Raw genomic sequence first — 21,674 nt, 5'->3', positions numbered from 1 at the left:
GGGCCACATGGCATTGAGACCATGTTTCGGTGGTTGTCATCTGTTGTCAGTCCGTGCGGAGAGACTGGAGGCACTGACAGCATGGGAAGCATTGGATCTTTCACTCTCAACCGCTTTTCATTATTTGTGGAGCATTATCAGTTTCCTTAAACATTTCTTCTTGTGAAATCTTTTAAGGGTACTTTTCCCGCATGAGGTTGAGAGAGGGTGGCCTTGTAACGACGGCCATTTTCTGTTTTGTTAGCAAGTTTTAGTCAGGAAAAAAAAAGGTTAAAGTCCCGTAGCCCGTAACTTATAGCTACCCATTCATACCCGGGTGGAGTGGGGAAAACCGGAGTAAAGTGCCTTCATTAGCAAGTTTATTGATCCATTACTTGATTTTGTCCGTGTAGTGTATATCGTTTAATCCATGCTTGCACACAGGACCTGAGTTTACCGTCTCGTTTGAAATACTTGTACCCAGACTACCGCTTAGGCTGTGTGGAGATGGAATCTTTGGTGATTCAGGCGAGACTGGAACAAGGGAACTGAATTGCTAGGCGGAACTGATGTTCGAGGCATGTGCTGCACAGGACAATCAACCTGTGAATTCGGTCAGTGAAGTGTTGGGGAGAGGGACGGTAAAATCAGAACCCGTTTTTATCTTCACCCAGAAAGTACAGCACTGCAACACATGCACAGTGCAATGCCCATGCTGTGTGAAGACGGATGAACGTGACGGTCTGGCACAAGAGCGCGCTGTGTCATTGGACTGGAACACGAAGTGTGGGCAAATGGTTCATTCCGTTCTGGATCTCCGCGACAGACTGTGTGACAGAATGTCACGGCACTTCTTCCAGACACAGACAACGTTATTGTTGGTCCTCTGTTCCGGGTGTGACGCTCTGTGTTGGGAACGGTCGGAACGATAACTTGTTGACGGACCAATGCAGTGCTGACAACGTCAGAGAACAGTTGTGGGTCCTCAGTCAGTAGTTCTGGCGGTGCCAGACGCATCTGAAGGGGATATATACACTGAAGAATAGATGGTCGTCTTTTTTTCTTTTCTTTTTCTAAACCGTACTGGAAGTATTTTAGATTTGACCACGCCCACCAAATTTTATGAAGGTGTGTGAATTGATGGTCACTTGCTATAAGTATTTATGTAATCTGATCGGACAATGCCAGACTTGTTGGGTATAGTTTTGACATATTTTCAATTTCCATGTACGGCATATTATCTTTAGGGGATCGGATCTGTATCGACCAGGGTAGAATTCAAGAGGGAGGGAGGGAGGTTGGGAGGGCTGTACAGATTTGTGTTTCTTGCTAGAATTCCATTTGACACCCCAGCCCGCTGTTATCCAGGGAAATAAGATATTCGGGTTTGAAATTGTCCCCCAATTGTATGGCCTTTCAGGACGTGCTCTTTGAGACCCGTTTCGTAGTGTGTGGGGTCCAGTCACGCTCCGTGACCAAGCTGTTACTGTCTCTGGTAAAAGGGTGCTTTGTAGGTGGTGTCCCACGTATATAGGATCAGATCAGGCACTGCTGGCCACCGAAAGTGACCCAGTGCCTACCATCGATAGATCCCTGTGGACTGCTGGCACTGGGACTGCGGTAGGTTCCCCACCCTCCCCGCGGACCTCTCCATGAAGAAAATTCGTTTCAATGTAAATCTTGATGTTTGGGGGGAAAAGGGGAGGTGGGAAATATATGAGCTAGTGGAAAGTTCGCCAGCTTGAAAACGTGCGCTCGTGCGAGTGTGTGAAAGTCATAAAGTCAAAATTGAATGTTAAGGAGGAAAGGGGGGCGGGCAGTTTGTTTCAAGAAAAAAAATTGAATTCGGAACTTTTTAACAAGAGTTTGCTCAGAAGAGAATGTTCCTAAACACGCGCGCACGTTTTCAAGCTGGCGCACTTAGTCCACCCTTCATTTTCCAAACGTTTTCAGTGGTGGTGCGGGCGCTAGTCCTTCGGGTTCCGTGTGAACATTTCCTGTGGGTGGACGACGTGTCATTGAAACTGGGCGATTCAGTGTGCCTCCATGTGTGTGTGCGAGTGACGGGGCCACTGGATCGTCCACTTTCAATGACATTTTTTTTCAACTGTGGCACATTAACTCACTCAGTAAGGCCAGTCCTCTCTTCTCTCTACACAGACCCCTCGGATGTCCAGTGGGTGTCTGAATGACCCAACCTTTAGCTTCCGTCATCAGAATTGTGGTATTCTTTGTCAACATTCACGTCTTCAGTATAAGAGCCTTCCGCTTGCAATATTTTGATGATGGTAATTGGGGTGAAACGCTGTTAACGTCGTCTTTCGCCGTTCGTATGGAAAGAGTTAACCTCGTTAACACCGTGCCGCTCTCCCTGGAGACGGACTAGCACCCGTACCGCCACTGAGCAACTGGTTGGGGGTCGCTTCAGTGACAGAATTTGTAGGGTTTCAATTTGACATTTATCAGGGGGAGGAACGGTCAAATCACTATATACTAAGTCCAATTTCATGATTCGGCCGATCCTCCCCCAAGTAAAAATTTTGGGGCAATTTTAACCAAAATAAAGACAATCCACCCTCTTTCAGTTTTCTGTTAAATTTCTTCCACTTTTTCCGGGGTTTGGAAAGCAGTGGTTACACAACATCTCAGATAAAAATGACAAATCTGCAGTCTGAACGAAAGCACATCGCCATAGGTAATGAGACCTAACAAAAGCTCACCGACAACGCGAGATGCAAACAAAAACGTTTTTACCACACAAAGACATGTTACAAAAAACGAGTGATTTAACATTCAATGACACCCCCTGCAATCATTTTTAAAGCATTTTCCCCATCTAAAGCACTACTTTTCATAACATTGTCGGTGAGCTTTTGCCCCATGATGATGCGCTATCGTCCATAATCCTACAAGGTAAGAGACAACTGATGGACAAGGGAAATAACTTGTGTAAGGCCCACATAAGAATCTGCCAACCCCATTGGTCCACTTTGGAATGCACGTGCATATCGCAATAAAGATAAATGAACATACAGTGGTCATTTTTAGAAAGCTGCAACATGAACGCGGAGTGCCAACCCTGAAATTAATTTCTTCTGGATTGACAACGAATCAGTAATTTCCCACCCTACTCCACGTCATTGTATTGATTGCAATAAACCACCAAGGTAGTAAAAGTAAAAACGTGCATTTTCTGGAATCACAAACAAATGGATGGCGCTTTGGGAACGCGGCCCCATGTGGCTGGCTTGACAATAAACAAAAGAAAAATTTAGTGCAATGATACATTTTTACATGTAAACAAAGCCTTGATGCAGAACAAAAGAAAGATTTGGTGCGAGGATACATTTTCCATGTGAAAAAAGCCAGCCTCGATGCCGACCTGCACGATAAGTTTATTTTCGGACCAGTGATTCTTGGTATTGCTGTCCTATTAGCACGGTGCCACATCCTGTTTTCTCTTCTCTCAAAATACTGACTTTGCCCTTGTGTATAACCAGTTTTTGTGGGTGTTTTTTCATGATCAATAGTGAGCAGGCCAGTTCAGTAGAGTGCTCTATTTCCGACCATTAAGGAAACCGGCAATCGCTCGACAGAACCTAATTAGTGTTCATCGATTATTTTGCGGTAGTAAGATATTGTGGGTTGGTATGACTGGTACCCCTGGTTAATGCTGCAAATCCAGCTTTTTTCCCCAGAGAGCAACAGCAACTTTTGAAACTGCAAATTGAATCGTCACTTTTTACGCTCATCGCTGGCTATATTTTTCTTGGTATTTACTATCCGCAAAGTGGACCAAAGGTATTGACATCAACATGAGGGAGAATACGGGCCTAGTAACGGCACAAAAACCTGACATCATGGGGGACAGAGGCCTAGTCAATGCATCAAAACTGGATATCAACCAGGGGGGGCATAGACATATTCGCAGCATGAAAACTAGACAACACTGGGGGAAAATGGCCGTCACTGCATGATAACTTGACATCAATAAGAGGGAATAAAAGCCTAGTCACTGCATGATAACTAGACATCAACAAGGAGGAATAAAGGCCCAGTTACTGCGTTATAACTAGACAAGGGGGAATAAAGGCCTAGTCACTGCATGATAACTAGACATCAACAAGGAGGAATAAATGCCTAGTCACTGCAATGATAACTAGACATCAACAAGGGGGAATAAAGGCCTAGTCACTGCATGATAACTAGACAAGGGGACCGGGAACAAAAGCCTAGTCACTGCATGATAACTAGACATCAATAAGATGGAATAAAAGCCTAGTCACTGCATGATAACTAGACATCAATAAGAGGGAATATCAATAAGAGGGAATAAAAGCCTAGTCACTGCATGATAACATCAATAAAGGGGAATAAAAGCCTAGTCACTGCATGATAACTGGACATCAATAAGAGGGAATAAAAGCCTAGTCACTGCATGATAATAACTAGGCATGAACAAGGAGGAATAAAGGCCTTGGCACTGCATGATAACTAGACACCAACAAGGGCGATAAAACCTTTGTCACTGCATGAACACTGGGCACCAACACAGGGAAATGCAAAGTCACTGCACTGACATCAGCATGGAGGGATTCAGGCATAGTCACAGCATGAAATCTAGACATCAACATGGTGGAATACAGACATAACCACTGGACATCAACCTTGGGGAATACAGACCTAGTCACTGCAGGAAAACTGGGCATCAACTAGTGGGGTGGAGTGGTGGGTATAGTCACATCAACGTGGGGAGATACAGACCTAGGAAAACTAGACATCATGGAGGAATACAGACCTAGTTACTAAGGAAACTGGAAATCATGGTGGAATACAGACCTGGTCACCAAGGAAACTAGAAATCATGAGGGAATACAGACCTAGTCACAAAGAAAACTAGACATCAACATGGGAGAATACAGACCTAGTCACTAAGAAAACTAGACAAAATGGGAGAATACAGACCTAGTCACAAAGAAAACTAGACATCAACAGGGGGGATACAGACCTAGTCACAAAGAAAACTAAACATGGGGAAATACAGACCTAGTTTTTTTTTTTAATGAAAACTAGACAACATGGGGGAATAAAGACCTAGTATCTGCCTGAAAACTGGGGCGAAGCCCTCTTGAACACGCCTGCTAGTCCTGAGGCACCAAACCTTAATGTTTCCGTAGCATAAGCAATGATGATAACGCATGCGCTAGTCCGCACGTACTCGCTAATAAATAACGGAAGTTGACGTTTTCGGTACGTATGTTTGCACTGTGTATATTGTGCAGCTGACATGTGCTTTCAGTTACAGTTGTCTCTTTTTCTCCCTCCCCGATGCAGAGTTAAATAAAAGCTTTGTTCGATAATTTAATAGCGTTTTTCAAGATCAAAAGGAATTTGAGGAATGTATGAGTAAAACTTTCAAAATGAGCGACACATCTGCAGGTAGTTGGTTTAAACATTTTCAAGCCTTTCTAAATAGTTTCAATTTATTCTAGCAATTATTGTTTGCAACAATGTGAAAAAGAATTTCATGCATTGCCCAATTTCATAAGAAAAAGTATATTTGCACTTAAAAAATTAAAGAGTCATAAAGCTGTTGGTTACGATGGAAAACTTCGAGATGTTTTTAACCACCACGAGAACAATAGATATTTTGACACAATTCTTTGACGCTTTATCTGATAAGGGTACCTTTTCTGAAATCGGGTATGAGTAGATTACCACTCCAAGAGAAAGGTGATATTCATAATATTAATAACAAGAGGCACATTTACTTCTGATCTCAGTAGCTGAGAGTTCGGTGCAGTTATCAGTTGCAGTCTACAAAAGTAGAACATAACAGGCGAATATCACACGTATAATTCTTTGGCTTTTGTGCAAACCGTTTGACCTTAAATGAGCGTTGAGTCTATCAATAAAAATTCACTGTGGTATATTCTGGCAAAAACATGAATAAATTGAAATGTACTACCAACACGTATAGTGAGTGGTAACAAAGTTGCTGACTGCATATTTTACAGTGGGAGTGAAAATCGGGGGTTGCTAAGAGTCCCATTTCATTCTCATTATTTCAAAATGGATTAGCATTCAATGTAATAATTCAAAGACATGGGGCAGGATTTACAGTTATATTACTTGCGGACGATATTGTCTTGCTCTTAGAGACAGCTATTGGTCACAGAGCAACTAAACGTGAAAAAAAAAAATCAAAACATCAAACTCAATCCATGCACTTGTGCACCTGGGATCAAGTGTTTACTTTGTACACTTACATTGCAGGTGTTTTGCTCAACAGGTTTTGCTCTGAAGACACGCGCGAGCAACACACTTTGTTTTTCAGCGGAACAACATTAAGCACAGAAATAGGCTACGCCGCTGATGAACTTGTCACTGATGCACTTGTCATGGGGTGATACTTGTCACGATGTACTTGTCACCAGGTGATACTTGTCACTGATGTACTTGACATCTGGTGGCAATTGTCACTGATGTTTTTGTCAGCGGGTGATACTTGTCACCAGGTGATACTTGTCACTGATGAACTTGTCACTGGGTGATACTTGTCACTGATGAACTTGTCACTGGGTGATACTTGTCACTGATGCACTTGTCATTGTTGCTGGAACAGAAGCCATCAGTTGTTCTGTGAGACCCAGCCACCTGCAGGACTCCACCACAAGACTGCTGACCTGAAACACGCACAACAGAGAAACAATATGATGAACGATAAAAGTCGACGCACCCGCTTTCAATCATCACAGATAAAAAAAAGAACAACGAAAGTGTTTATTGTCTGTCCTTTTCTATGGGACTCACTAATAACATTAAAATCAAAATACGAGTATGCCTTAAAAGTCAAACATTTAGCAATGAAAAAGTATTTCGCGATAAAAGAAAAGACCAGACAATAAATTCATATTTCCATTGACCACTGCCTTGATTAACTGAATGTGTCTGGTATGCTATAAAAATATTTTGCGAATAAAGTAAACAAACAAGTGTCAATAAGATTTATATTTTCATTTTCCATTGACCACTGTCTTGACTAATGGACGTGTCAGATAATGACTGATACATCACAGTGTGGTTTCATGGAATCTTTGTAACTAGTCTTCTGTATGACAATGGTTTCCATTGCGTTTTTTTGTTTTGTTAATTGGTAATAGTGCTGCAATTGTGATATGGCTACAGCCAGATCTGTCCATGTTTGTCTTGGATATCTTTCCCATTCTTTGCCTTTACTCTGTTGTTGATGATGGAGTCTCCCGTCGGTCCGACGGATGAGTAGGCAGGCAGGCTTATCTGTCGGTGTGTGTCCTCATATGGGAGACGAGGCCGACTCTGGATGCGCAGCACTTCCCACAGGTGTTGCAAGGGAAAACGTCTCCAGAAGTTGAGCCCTGCTTCCTTCGCTCACGCTTCTCATGTCTCACTCTGTTGTTATAACTGATATAATCAACACATAATAATAATAATGCTGCTGATGATGATAATAATAACAAAAGAAGCATGTCACCATTGTCAGTGATAATATTGGGTGGGAGTTGTGGTCAGGAAGGGGGCAAGAGATGGAGGAGGGGAGAGGGGAGACGGACGGAAAACAGGGGCTGGTTTCTGTATAATCAACAAAGACCAGACACGTTTCGTTTCTAATTCCGGGGTTCCCGTCTCTCGTCGCCATCTTCCTTAGTACGTATTACAGCTACCACCCTTTCCTTCACTACGTGTACACACGTGCGGACTGGTACATGACAACTCACTGATCGATCATAATCCGACAGTTCTTGGTTACGGGTACGTGAGAATACCCTGCATGAACCAATACCGACAGATTCATCAGCAAACCCATCTAATAGGTGTTGGCCGTGTAATGCAAAAGCAAACAGCATAAACACAACACACACACTTGCACTCTCCCTAGCCCCTTCACCTGGCACGCGCTCACACACACACACACACACACACATATCCTTTCATCCAACACCCAAGAGAAGAAGCTAAACCAGAATGTCAGACATTCCCTTACCTCCGTAAACCACCACTGATGAGAAATGGCTGTGGACACATTTCGGTATGGACCCCCCGACACAGACCAACTCACCTGATGAACCACACTCTCCTAAGGTTGGCTTCCAGCAACACCAGCTGACGTCAGACCTTTGAAAGATGGGCGTGCTTCCACTTTCGGTTTGGGCGTCTGCTCCGACGTGTTTTGTGCAGTCAGGGTGTGGGAGGGTGGTGGTGGTGGCTACCTTGTCTGCGGAAAGCACTGTAAGCTGGGGGAAAAAATGAAGGAACAACATGCAGTGAACCACTTCAATTGGTATATATGTATATTATTTATATATATATATATATATATATATATATATATATATTATTTATATATATATATATATATATATATATATATATATATATACCCCAGAAAACGGAGTATGGCTCCCGACATGGCGGGGTAAAAACAGTCATACACGTAAAAGCCCACTGTGTATATACGAGCGAACGTGGGAGTTGCAGCCCACGAACTAAAAATAATACACACACACACACACACACACACACACACACACACACACACACACACACACACACACACACATATATATATATATATATATATATATATATATATATATATATATATATCTCTGCTCCCAACATATGTACCAACCACTCATTCTGTCATAGCGATGCTACAACTACTACGACAACTTATACCACCACCACTATTATTACTACTACCACTTATTGTTATCATTATTATAAAGATGGGTTTATGAAGAAGGGGATACAAGACCCAAGACTCTCTGGACACACTATACAACAGACGGTTCACAAACAGTATACAAGACCAGACACAGCCACTGTGGAATGATTTCGACAAAAACATACTCAGCTGAATGAACACTCTATGCGTGCGTGCGTGCACGTTTGTGTGGGTGTCTGTGTGTATAAATGTGTACCTATTACCACACAGACACGCGCACGCACACACACACACACACACACAGTTTGCCTCAAACTCGCTAACACCTAGTTTTTGAATAATTTTACACATGGATAAAATCCGAAGCAAGTAATTCGGGTCGGCCCCAGGTGACAGAATACTTCAGCAGGCATACCTAATGGGCTGTGTGAGACTCGAAGGGGGAAAACTGAGCAAGTGAGAATAGTTTGTGACAAAAGAAAACCAATATCCCTTCAGCTGCATAACCACATCATCGTCTGTAACGTGTACACTTAGCACTGTTTCATTCAATTCAGCATGTCAACCTGTAGTGACATAATTCTGCACCTTGACCTATTTAATAAGCAGCGTCTCTTTCCCCTTTTCCTCCCACACTACAGCTGCGTTTCACTAACCTCTGCCCTCCACGCCAGGACTAGCCAACAACATGCAACGACACACACACGGTCTAACAGGGCCTTTTCCTGGCCAAACATGGCACTGGTTTCTGGAATCATGTGCTGCTTTCACACGTTCCAATTTCTGTCCCCATTGTGTTCCGTCATCTTTGCGGGTATCGACCAGTGGAACTGCTAATCTGTGCTTTGTTCCGCTCGTTTCTGCTAATATGTGTAAAATAGCCACCACCTTTTACCCCCAAATGTTGTCCATGTTCCCTTTCCCTGGATAAGTTGATGAATTCTGATAATTACAGTATAAGGAAGTACTAGGAATACTTTGTTTTGCGAACTACCTCACCCAGAATATCGATAAACTGAGCTCTAAAAGTACAGCCCCATTTTGTTCGTTAAATCGATTCCATTATTCTATGGAAAGAAACTATAAGAGAGGGGGCCCCAGTTGGCGGGAGGGGAGAAAGGATATCTTGGAATGATCGTTCAACGTTCATATGATACAGAACATTGATAACGTTGATGGTTACAGGCAGTTCGGAGAATGTTTTACAACTGTCTGCCAAACATACAGGTACATTTCCCCTAACACCTATATCCATATTTCAAAGACTAAATGCTAGCACTATATTCAATGCCGACATAATACTAACACCACATCCAATGACTGATAAGATGGCAGAATGGTCGAGACGCTGATCTGCCAATACAGTGGCCATGAGTCTGGGTTCGAATCTCGTTCTCGCCCTTTCTCCCAAGTTTGACTGGAAAATCAAACAGCGTCTGGTTATTCAAGTGTGAAGATAAACCGAGGTCCCGTGTGCAGGCCGCACTTGAGCACTAAAAACGATCCCATGGCAATAAGAGTGCTGTCCTCTGGCAAGATTATGTTGACTGATGAAATCCACTCTGATAGGTAAAATATAATTATATGCACGCACTCAAGACCTGACAAGGCGCGTGAGTTACGCTGCTGGTCAGGCATCTGCCTTGTAGATGTGATGCAGAGTAGATTCGTCAGAACGCAGTGTGGCCTCCTTGAGAAGTAAACTGACTGAACTGAAACTAATCAATACTACCAACACTACTATATTCGACTGTTTAATACCAAGGCTATATCTAATAACTTAAATAGCGACAAAATCTATGATTGAATACTAACAACCACCACCCATTCCATGACTGATTAACACTAACACTATATTTCGTGAATAATACAAACACGATATTCTATGACTAATTAAAGGTAACATTACACTCCATGACTAATTTGTGGTAACATTATATTCCACGACTAACTTGAATCAATACTAACACAATATTCCGTGAGTTATTGTTAACAACTTTATTATCCATAACTATTGTTTAATACATAAACACTATAGCCCTTAATAATTTATGCTAACACTATATTCCGCGACTAAATACTAACAACCCCTTAATTCGTGACTAACACCATAGTCCATGACTAATTATTAACAACAACCCTATTTTCTGGGAGAAATCATGACTGACAGTGCTATCTTCCGTGACTGATTAATACTAACCTCACCCATATTCCATGACTTCTTTCTTTCTTTTGTCCATCCGCTTCCACCCGGAAGGTATTGCGGGGAGATGAAGCTGGCGATCTGCGGCAAGACGAGATGCCTGGAGTAGCGACATTCTGTGGGCGTAGAGCGCGTCTGAAACATTCCAGGGCTAGGTGATACTAACACTATATTCCATGGGTAATTCATACTGTCTGAAACATTTCAGGGCTAGGTGATACTAACACTATATTCCATGGGTAATTCATACTGTCTGAAACATTCCAGGGCTAGGTGATACTAACACTATATTCCATGGGTAATTCATACTAACACTATATTCCTTGACAAGTTAATACTAAAACTATACTCCATGACTAAATGATACACAAGATAAACTCCTTTTAGCATCCTAAATTGGGCCCGCTCCTCTTCCTATGCCACATCAACGACCTCCCGGACAAAGTCAAATCCCAGGTACGCCTGTTTGCTGACGATTGCCTCCTTTACCGCCAGATAAACTCCCTACAAAATCACATTCAGCTTCAGGAGGACCTCAATCAACTCGAAACCTGGGCCACTGACTGGGGTATGAAATTCAACCCCAAGTGCTACATCCTCAGTATGCAGCAGTCAACCAACCACATCTACTCCCTATGTAACACTCCCCTTCAGCACGTCCACACAAACCCCTATCTAGGTATTCAACTCTCCGATGACCTGAAATGGAGCACCCACATTGCCTGCACCTGCAAAAAAGCACACAGCACCCTTGGCTTCCTCAGAAGAAACCTGCGTTTCTGCCCCCTCCAATGCAAGAGAGATGCATATCTATCCCTCATCAGACCAGCCCTCGAGTATGGTTCCATCATACGGAGTCCTTACCTCAAACAGGATATTGATAAACTTAAAGTGCAACGCCTATCTGCCCGGTTCAAAACCGACGATTATAAATCCAGAACACCCGGCTCCATCACCAAGATGCTTCACACTCTGCAACTGCCGACACTCCAACAGCGCAGACAGGATCTACGCCTCATCTTCCTCTACAAGGTGGTTGAGGAGTTGGTACCGGCCATACCACCTGCTGAGTACTTAACCTCCCATAAACCAGGACGACTCATAAGGCCACGAACATCTGGCGATCTGTACGACACCACTAGTCCAATCTCTAATCACATAAGAAACGACACAAGAACATTCCAAGTCAGCAGATGTCAGAGCAATACAGTCATTTTTTTTTTTTTTTTTTTTGTTAGCGCAGTAAAAGACTGGAACCAGCTGGAAGAAAACATAGTAAGAGCACCAACTCCTGAGATCTTAAAAAAAACTATTAACATCCCAACAGTGAACCTGCCAAGCTGCGCACACCCCCACCCGTCGCGATAATGCCATAATCTTGGCGACAGCGATGTACCTAACAGATACAGATACTGTCAATATTTGTGCATGTATGAAACGATATTTCCATTTGTAGATGTTGTAACCCATTTTCAGTAGATTTCGACTCATTTTGTACGTTATTTTACACAATTTTGATGCGCATTGAGTCACACAACAAACGTGCCACCATCCTGCTTTTTCCGTTCTTCGGACGTCCCACAAACCATGGAAATGTAACCAAGAGGTGCAATAATTTAGGATGCTAAATTGGACATTACCCTATCACCATATTCCGTGACTAATCGATACTAACAACACTATATTCTGTGACTAATTGAAGCACTATATTCCGTGACTCAATACTAAGGACACTTTATACCGTGACTAAATATTAACACGAAATTCCTTGACTGATACTAACACTATATTCCGTGACTAATACTGACAACACTATATTCCGTGACTAATTGATACTAACAACACTACATTCCGTGACTGATTAAGACTAAGAACACTTCAATCAATGACAAATGAATACTAACCTCACATTATCCTGCAAACCCAGGGTCAATCTCACTCACACACAGTGTAAAGGGGCAAAGATAAAAACAACACAGCGCCCTCGTTTTGCACAGCAAATGAAGTTTTGCGCAGGTGCGGGAAAAACAAACTAGCCAATGGCTGACTGGAAATTCTTCCCCATCCACCCTCTCCCGCCTTCGTTGCCAAGTGAACCGTGGACACACAGAGTGTCAAGAACAAACACAGTGTGGACAGGCACGTGAGACTCGGCTCTCTCGGACTTCACGTGCTTCCTGAACTCGCTCAGCTCAGTTTTGTCAAAGGTTGAGTAAATAATATCACGACAGCAGAAACAGGGTACAGCAACGCGCGCACACACACACACACACGGTGCGTGCGCACGCACACACACACACACACACACACACACACATTAATCTCCGACACACATTCACATTCTCTCTCTCTCTCTCTCTCTCTCTCTCTCTCTCTCTCACACACACACACACACACACACAGAGACAACCAAACACCAGATTATTACAGAGACTCACTTTACATAAGTGAGTAAAAAAAATTGTAATCTGACGAATGAAAAAAAAAATCCTATGTTCATGATACATCTACGACACATCAATCTGTAAGCTCTGGATACATATGTTGAAAGGGAGAGAGGGAGAGAGAGAAGAGAGGGGGAGAGAGAGTTGGGGAGGGGTGTGGCAGGAGGAGGGGGAGGGGAGGCAATTCGCCCCAGTTAGGCAAGATGCTACAAACAAGCAAGGCTCAATATTTAATCATTTCCTCAGACAGCGCAGACATGTCTTTATTCTATTTCATTCTTACACCTCCCCACCCACTTTGCCTGGTTTAATCGCACTTTAATGTTTATTTGTAGCATAATATTTCATGTCTTTCCTTCAACTGTGATTATTATTGCATGTGCATAATTGTGGTCACAGTTTTTGAGGTGAACGTCAACCTGGCGTTCAAGCATCCCATGTCTTGCATGTATTCGAATTGAATGACTGTGGTTCTCGTACATTGTTCATGTGTGTTACGTCACAAAACAGATTATTTCCCATCCTTAATTTCTCTTTATGGAGATAAAAAAAAAAGAAAATCTGAATTCCGCATCCATCGCACAAAACAAGAGAATCTCTACACACAAATGCTGAAATAGATTACGTTTTGTGAAAGCCGTATAAAAACACGAGACTGGTTTTCTTTCTTTCTTTCTTTTTGAAAAGTACAATTCCGACGGCAAGCATATCAAGGGACAAAACTTCAGACAAAAAGAATATTTGAAGTATGCAGCGGTTACTTTTCTTGTCTACATGTGTAAATTTTGGGTGGTGGTGATGATGGTGTGTGTGTGTGTGTGTTTGTGTGTGTGTGTGTGTGTGTCTGTGTGTCAGCGTGTCTGTGTATGTCTGTGTGTCTGTAAGTGCGTGAGTGGGTGTGCGAACAGCGTTCACGGTCTTGTGAGTTGAGTCTGTGTGAGTTGGAAAGTTATTTCTTTTCTCTTTGTGTTAAGATTGAAAGTTTCTTCAGATATCAGACACGCAATAATGATATTAATTGTGGTTGTGTTCTATTTAAACTTTTTTTTTCTCTGGGTACATACTGAGCAGTGGCCTCGTGATGCGATATTATCAATGGTTTCTCCATTGCAATGAGAAATCATTTGAATCTTGGTATTTTGTGAAGGACTATTACCCTCAACCTGGGAGGCAAGATTGCACTGGGTCTTAGTGCTGGGGCTAGCTGGCCTTTGGGAACCATCCCAACGCCGACTCAGTGTCCTAAAACCCTATTGGCTGAGAGACTTGGGCAAGACACTATCAACTATAATAAAAATTCTAGCCCAGATAGTTGGGACTGTTGTTGCCTCTTCTGCTGTCCTGGTGGTCATAGTCGAGCACGAGTGACTATCATAGTGACACGATGCGAACGACAAGGAAACGAATGTCCACGAGAAACGAATGTCCACGGGAAATGAGAATCCACGGTATTTTGACACACTACTCCATTGGACCTTCAGGAAAGCTTGCCTACGAGCTTACTCTAAAATGATAGTGGTTCGCCCGGAGGCTAATTTTCTCAAGGCCTGACAAAGCGCCTTGGGTTACGCTGCTGGTCAGGCATCTGCTTGGCAGATGTGGTGTAGCGTATATGGATTTGTCCGAACGCAGTGGCGCCTCCTTGGGCTACTGATACTGAAACTGAACTAATGCACCCGAATTACAGGAAGCGAATGTCCAAAGGTTCGAATCTCATATAACGACCAGGGTCTTTACATCCTCCCCTAACTGGACCTCGAGTGGTGACCTGGGTGCGATTGAGACGATGGAACGAGGAACCGTGTGCAGCATGCATCGATGATGATGATGTTCGTCCGTCAGCACGACGAGGACCGTCTTTGTCATCCTGGGTCTTGGGTTGTTGGGATCGATGTGTGCGCAGCACGCACTAAGTGCACGTGAAAGAACCCATGGCAACAAAAGGGTTGTCCTTAGCAATATTCTGTAGAAAATACATATTAGCACACTTGCAGAACACGCGCTTCCGTCCGTGACTTTCCGTATGTGTGTTAGTTTGTGTGCATGAGCATGTGTATGTGTGTGCATGCGTGCGTACGTGCAGGCGGGCGGGCGGGCGGGCGTGCGTGCGTGCGTGCGTGTGTGTGTGTGTGTGTGTGTGTGTGTGTGTGTGTGTGTGTGTGTGTGTGTGTGTGTGTGTGACAGGGAAGGAGAGACAGAGAGACAGCGTGTGTTGGTCAATAATTCAACATCTATTCAAAAAAGTTGCCAGTTTTATATGAAAGAAAGGTCTGCTCTGTCCGTGAATATGTGTATGAGAGAGTGTTCGAAATGTTCATGAACAGATTATATATGCGACCTGAAAGAGGAACTTGGGGGCTGGAAACAAAGTACAGAATCGAATCAATGAACCATAAAATCAACAAGTCATAATATTTGTAGGTAATCATCTCTTCGACATTTAGATAAACTGACTAGTGGGTCACGGTAAAGTATGTGCAGTTAAATTAGCTCTTTTATCATAGCGAAAGAAGGAATATGCATAATACGCGTGCAGCAGTGTGTGTGTGTGTGTGTGTGTGTGAGTGTGTGTTTGTCTGTGTGTGCGTGTGCGTGTGTGTGTGTGTGTGCGCGCGCGCGCGCGCGCGAGCGTCATTGTGTGCGTGCGTGGACACGCTTGCCTCTGTGTGTGTGTTTGTGCGCGCGTGAGTGTGTTATCTACAGTTTAACGTCTATTCACTGTAAGTGTTTTTTAGACGTGTGTGTGTGTGTGAGTGTCAGGGTGTGAGTGTATGTGTGTATACGTATGTCAATTAGTGTCAGTGTGTATGTGTGTGTGTGTGTGTGTGTGTGCGCACGCACTGCACCAGTGTGTGTGTGTGTGTGTGTGTGTGTGTGTGTGTGTGTGTGTGAGAGAGAGAGAGAGAGAGTGTATCAGTGTATGTGTGTATGCGTGCGTATGGTAATGCCAATGTGTGTGTGTGTGTGTAATGACATTTCACAGAGAGAGAGAGAGAGACAGAGACAGAGACAGAGAGACAGAGAGACAAAGAGAGAGAAGCAGACAAACGAATAGAAGTTTTTACACACCATCACATCACCCTCGCTGTGTCACCGTGATATCATTCCGACACCGACCCGACCCCGACCCGTGAAGAACATGTGTCAGTTGTCACACTACAAACTGTTTCACTTCACCCTGCATGAATGGGCCCACTCCCTTGACTGTAACTGATGGGCCTGTCTGTCTGTCTTGCCGACAGGTCTCTCAGGCCTGGAGCACGGACGTATATTGAGTCCGTGGGCCTGGAGACGGGGTGTGGGGGTGGTGGCGCGGAAGGGCAGGGAGAACGAGAGAGAGAGAGAGAGAGAGAGAGAGAGAGATTTGTGACACAGGCGCTTGCCAAGAGTTTCCTGTTTATTCTTTCATTCTCACTTGTTAAGTTCATCATGTACACCGAAAGGTTCTCTTGCACGCCCGCATCTAAATTACACGTCTGTGTAGTGTGTGAATGTACACACGTAAACATGAATATAGGCTACATGCTCGCGAACGCTCGTTTGTGTAGCACACACTGATAGATAGACCGTGTACGCTTACACAGCCCTATGCAACAACACAGGCCTACGCCCATTCACTTACAGAAATGCACACACACACACACACGCGCGCGCGCGCGCGCGCACCCCTACACACACCTACACTCACACGCACGCGCGCGCACCCCGCCTACACACACCTACACACAAACACACACACACACACACACTCACACGAAAGCCTCCTGCTGCTTTTTTTATTTTTTATCTAATTTTAGTTTTAAAATCTCATTGTCAAATTCAGTAAAAGATGAGCTCTTTCTTTGCCATTAATTAATACATCGCAGAAACTGCCGAAAACTAACTTTGTGTGCAACAACATAGGCCTACGCCCATTCACTTACAGAAATGCACACACACACACACACACACACACACACACACACACACACACGCACGCACCCCTACACACACCTACACAGACGTGCGCGCGCACCCTGCCTACACACACACACACACACACACACACACACACACACACACACACACACACGGAAGCCTCCTGCTGCTTTTTTTTCTTTAATCTAATTTCGGTTTTAAAATCTCATTGTCTAATTCAGTAAAAGATGAGCTCTTTCTTTGCCATTAATTAATACATCGCAGACACTGCCGAAAACTGACTAACTTTGGCAGTATACATCTCTGTTGTATATTGCACACTGTCATACAAGGAAATAAGCAATATACTAGAAAGAGACTTTTATAGATGCTTAATTCAAGTCTAAAACCTCGTCAGTTGACTCTCTCAGACTTTGGTCCGATTCGCAGACCAATTCTGAGTTTAGCTCTCAGATTATTATCAAATTCATTAAGGACCAAGTATTGTTCTAATGTCAAGTGCATATTCTTTAGTAACCTGACAATTAAGCATATAATTTTTTACTGTAGCTTGATGGAGCCTTATGTACACGAAAGTGTGACTGAGAACGTTGATGTTTTTCACTTTTTGCATTCATTATCAGTTGTTTCGCTTGTCAGTTTAACGACTCTCTTTTACGAAGTCCTTTAAATAATTTCCTGTAATTGTATTTAGATTTTTTTTTCAAATTTCACCCTCATTTCACCCTCATTTGCCCAGTTTCCCCCAACCCTCCATTCATTCACATCTCCCACCCCTTCTAACCGATAATAATCAAATGTATTCATAAATACTTAAACAAAATGTCTTCAATCACCGATATGTGTGACGGGACATTAAACAAAATTCTTCTTCTTCTTCTTCTGCGTTCACTCGTATGCACACGAGTGGGCTTTTACGTGTATGACCGTTTTTACCCCGCCATGTAGGCAGCCATACTCCGTTTTCGGGGGTGTGCATGCTGGGTATGTTCTTGTTTCCATAACCCACCGAACGCTGACATGGATTACAGGATCTTTAACGTGCGTATTTGATCTTCTGCTTGCATATACACACGAAGGGGGTTCAGGCACTAGCAGGTCTGCACATATGTTGACCTGGGAGATCGTAAAAATCTCCACCCTTTACCCACCAGGCGCCGTCACCGTGATTCGAACCCCCGGGACCCTCAGATTGACAGTCCAACGCTTTAACCACTCGGCTATTGCGCCCGTCTAAACAAAATTCCTCCTCCACATCTCTGTTGGTTAATTATTCATCCATGATTTTTTTCATATTTGATACACTGTTATGAAATGAATAATTCTCCTGTTATTTTTTTCTTCTGTATCATCCTCATTGATTGCAATCCTTAAATATGTTCGAGAATCGCCTGCATGGAGTGTAACATTGCATACATCAGTCCTCTGTCACTCGGACTGTATGGGTATTTGTGTACAGTTTACAAAACTTGGTTACTAACATGACTTTGCATACAGTGTTCGACTTTGTGAAAGAAAAGTAATGATTATAGCGAAGAAAGGCTGAGTTTACCGGGGACTGCGTTTAGTGGTGGGATCGATTACTTCATGATACACGCAACTGAAACACAAATAGTTTGTAAAGCTTCATGCTTTTACTAATCTCTCTCTCTCTCTCTCTCTCTCTCTCTCTCTCTCTCTCACACACACACACACACACACACACACACACACACACACACACACACACCATGCACACACACCATGCACACACGCTTTCACGATAAACTATGGGGGAGGGGGATACCAACAGTTTAGCGCCTTTTGAGCAAACCAAATGCCTGACAAAAAAAAAGAAGAAAAAAAGAAGAAGAAAATAACAATAATGATAGCGACATTGTGTGCACAGCAACAAGTACACCTTCCCAACTTACCACAATACACCGTTTGTTAGAGAAAACGCCGGAGTGTGTTGCATGGCCGGTGGGGGGGAAAAACACAAAAATAATCACGTGAAGTCTGAATAGCCTATACAAATGGTGAAAGATGTGTGTGGTCGCTGTCTAGGCAGACGATTCTTTGTGACATGTTGTTGAAACGACCAGCCAACCAACCAGGATCCAGTCAGCGTCAAGGGGAATAACCCTTTCTTTCCACCCATGACACACTTGGCCTGTTCGCCGTGACCTGTCTTTCGGGGCTGGTGCAACACTGGTTGTGTGTGTGTGTCGTTCACTATATGTGGGTTTGGTTTGTCGTGCTGTCTGAAAGGCATGTTCAGGCGCTGAGGATATATATCATTCACTGTCGCAGGAGAGAATGAAATCGGGGAGTGTGGGGGTGCACGTGTGTGCACTTCTCTGCCGCGAAATGACATGTGCAATGGTAAGAACACAGGTACTATGTGATTTTGCTGAGAAAAAAAACATAATTTTGTGAGCACTACTGGTGGCACACTTTTGAAATATTTAGGGTTTTCTTTCAAAATAAATGGAAATAGGTGAATGGTGAAGTGAAAAAAAAATCACATACAAAAGGCAACGTATAAGCTTTACTGAGTACATAGATTGTTGTTTGAAATTCACGACGGATGTTGCGCATAATTATCTTTTCATGTACACCCGAAGTGACTTCTTCCAGTTGACACTATTGGGATTGTTCAAGTCAAGGGCAGAAGTCTCAATTCTCAAGTAGTATGATTCATCTTTCGTTCGAGAAGATACACACAAAGAAGAATTATGATTATAGAGACCAAAAAAAAATGTGTATGGAGTGATTTTTCCAAAGGCTGAATGAAATCTCCAACGATCTTCAATTTTACAGAACTTAGTTTTCACTGAGTGGGTTCATAGTGTCGACAGACGACAGAACTGAACGTGGCCACACTTCCTGGTTGGTTCCTTTGCATGCGGTTGGCTGACCTCGCTCCGAAAGGTAAATAGTGCGGCAATATCTACAATTCTTCCACTGTCAGTAGTATTTCCATTCAGTTTCGTTTCGAAGACGCCGATAATCAGTTGTAATTTGGTTAATAACATTGTAATATATACTCATAATTTCTTCCCCTCTCGAATGCTGTAAAGGATGCCATTAAACGTTGTGGAGTATATATCTTACAGTGTTACTAACCAGTTTACAACTTTTTCAATCTTTGAAACGAAACAGTACAGGGGAAGAAGTGTGGATGCCAACAGTACAATAAAATGGTATTTGTTGTCACTCTTGTATGGTATTTAAGAGACCATCATACCTGTGGGCAAATCAACATAATATGGTTCATCAGCAGTCATGCTGAAATTGAAGTGTAACGCTGTGAGCACTGTATAAGCTTTAAACTTGTTGATGCTCATTTGCCAGTCTTTGTTTACATTGTATTCATGTATTCTGTTGAACAATCAAAGATCATTTAAACTATGAGGCAGGGTCCTTGTACCCTTTTGCCTTGCCTCATGTAGATTTACCCGCAGGTACACCTTTACCCACAAGTTCGATGATATCTTGAAGATGATATCACCCAGTGTTTATTTGGCTCTGGTTTCGTCGGCTTGTTATTCGGATGCTAAAGATAGGAGTTTACCTGGACGTCTACTTCTGGTATGCTATATTGTTCTTATGTTTATTTATTGATTGGATAATTGTTTGCTCGTTAATTGTTTTCCATGTCATTTAATTGAATTAAATAATTGTGATGGAAGAACCCCTCTCCATTTATCACTTTTTCACCGTTGTTGAAAAGCCGGAAACACTAGGAATGTTTATGTGTATCGCTATCTAAATGAGTGATCTATATATCAGTTCGTTACTTTATTTGTAGTCTGTTCATCTAAGATGATGATGTTAGAATCCTTTTTTTGTGTGGAATGTCATCCATTTCGTCAGTTCACATTGTTCACACTTTCAAAAACACTTTGCATAACACATTTACACTTCAAGCTCTTGAAACCTTGTTGTTTCTTCACCATGAGTAACGGGAACGGATACTATGTGTTAATTTATTCTAATTAAAATTTATTCCTCAACGTGTCGACAGGTATAAGAAATATGTTAGGATAAGGCATGTAATGGAGATTATTTTGATTTCGTTATTCGGGAAAAATCTCTCTCTCTCTCTCTCTCTCTCTCTCTCTCTCTATATATATATATATATATATATATATATATATATATATATATATATATATATATATATATATCTTCTGTCTGTCTGTCTCTCTCTCTCTCTCTCTCTCTCTCTCTTTCTTTCTTTCTAACATGCACAAACTACACACAGACACACACAGACACACACACACACACACACACACATCACTCTCTCCCTCTCATTTACACACACACACACACACACACACACACACACACACACACACACACACACACACACACACACACACACACACACACAAGCGCGCATACACACACACACACACACACACACACACACACA

At 42.8% G+C, this 21,674-nt stretch overlaps 2 protein-coding genes across 3 annotated transcripts in view; one reads left to right on the top strand and one right to left on the bottom strand.

Annotated features, from left to right (window-relative positions):
- Positions 1-2,564: 2,564 nt before the first annotated feature.
- Positions 2,565-19,316, bottom strand: LOC143280444 (uncharacterized). 2 transcript variants are annotated; one of them, XR_013055014.1, is made up of 4 exons: positions 19,165-19,316; positions 10,887-11,024; positions 8,078-8,252; positions 2,565-6,665 (listed from the first exon to the last, which is right to left on the bottom strand). XR_013055014.1 is itself a non-coding variant. In XM_076585088.1 (4 exons), the coding sequence occupies exons 1-4, from the start codon at positions 16,403-16,405 to the stop codon at positions 6,523-6,525; spliced, it is 459 nt and encodes a 152-aa protein (XP_076441203.1). In that variant the 5' UTR covers positions 16,406-16,526; the 3' UTR covers positions 2,565-6,522. The 2 variants fall into 2 exon arrangements, 1 of the variants encoding a protein (XP_076441203.1); XM_076585088.1 differs by lacking the exon at positions 19,165-19,316 and adding an exon at positions 16,403-16,526.
- Positions 19,317-19,454: 138 nt separating this feature from the next.
- LOC143280443 (uncharacterized) overlaps positions 19,455-21,674 on the top strand; it is a 41,816-nt gene continuing 39,596 nt past the window's right edge. The window contains exon 1 of the mRNA XM_076585087.1: positions 19,455-20,164. The gene's annotated coding sequence lies outside the window, so the exon portion shown is untranslated. The remainder of the gene's footprint in view (positions 20,165-21,674) is intronic.

Source organism: Babylonia areolata, chromosome 3 (genome assembly GCF_041734735.1).
Source record: "Babylonia areolata isolate BAREFJ2019XMU chromosome 3, ASM4173473v1, whole genome shotgun sequence".
Taxonomy (NCBI): domain Eukaryota; kingdom Metazoa; phylum Mollusca; class Gastropoda; order Neogastropoda; family Buccinidae; genus Babylonia; species Babylonia areolata.
This window is presented reverse-complemented; position numbering and strand designations above follow the sequence as displayed.

Bases quoted from the DNA above. Each gene is read 5' to 3' on its own strand.
- LOC143280444 (XM_076585088.1), bottom strand. The intron at 8,253-10,886 runs GTTAGTATTAAT...TTTTTCCCCCAG, and splicing joins AGTCATGGAATATGGGTGAG to CTTACAGTGCTTTCCGCAGA. The intron at 6,666-8,077 runs GTGAGTTGGTCT...TGCGTGTTTCAG, and splicing joins AGGAGAGTGTGGTTCATCAG to GTCAGCAGTCTTGTGGTGGA.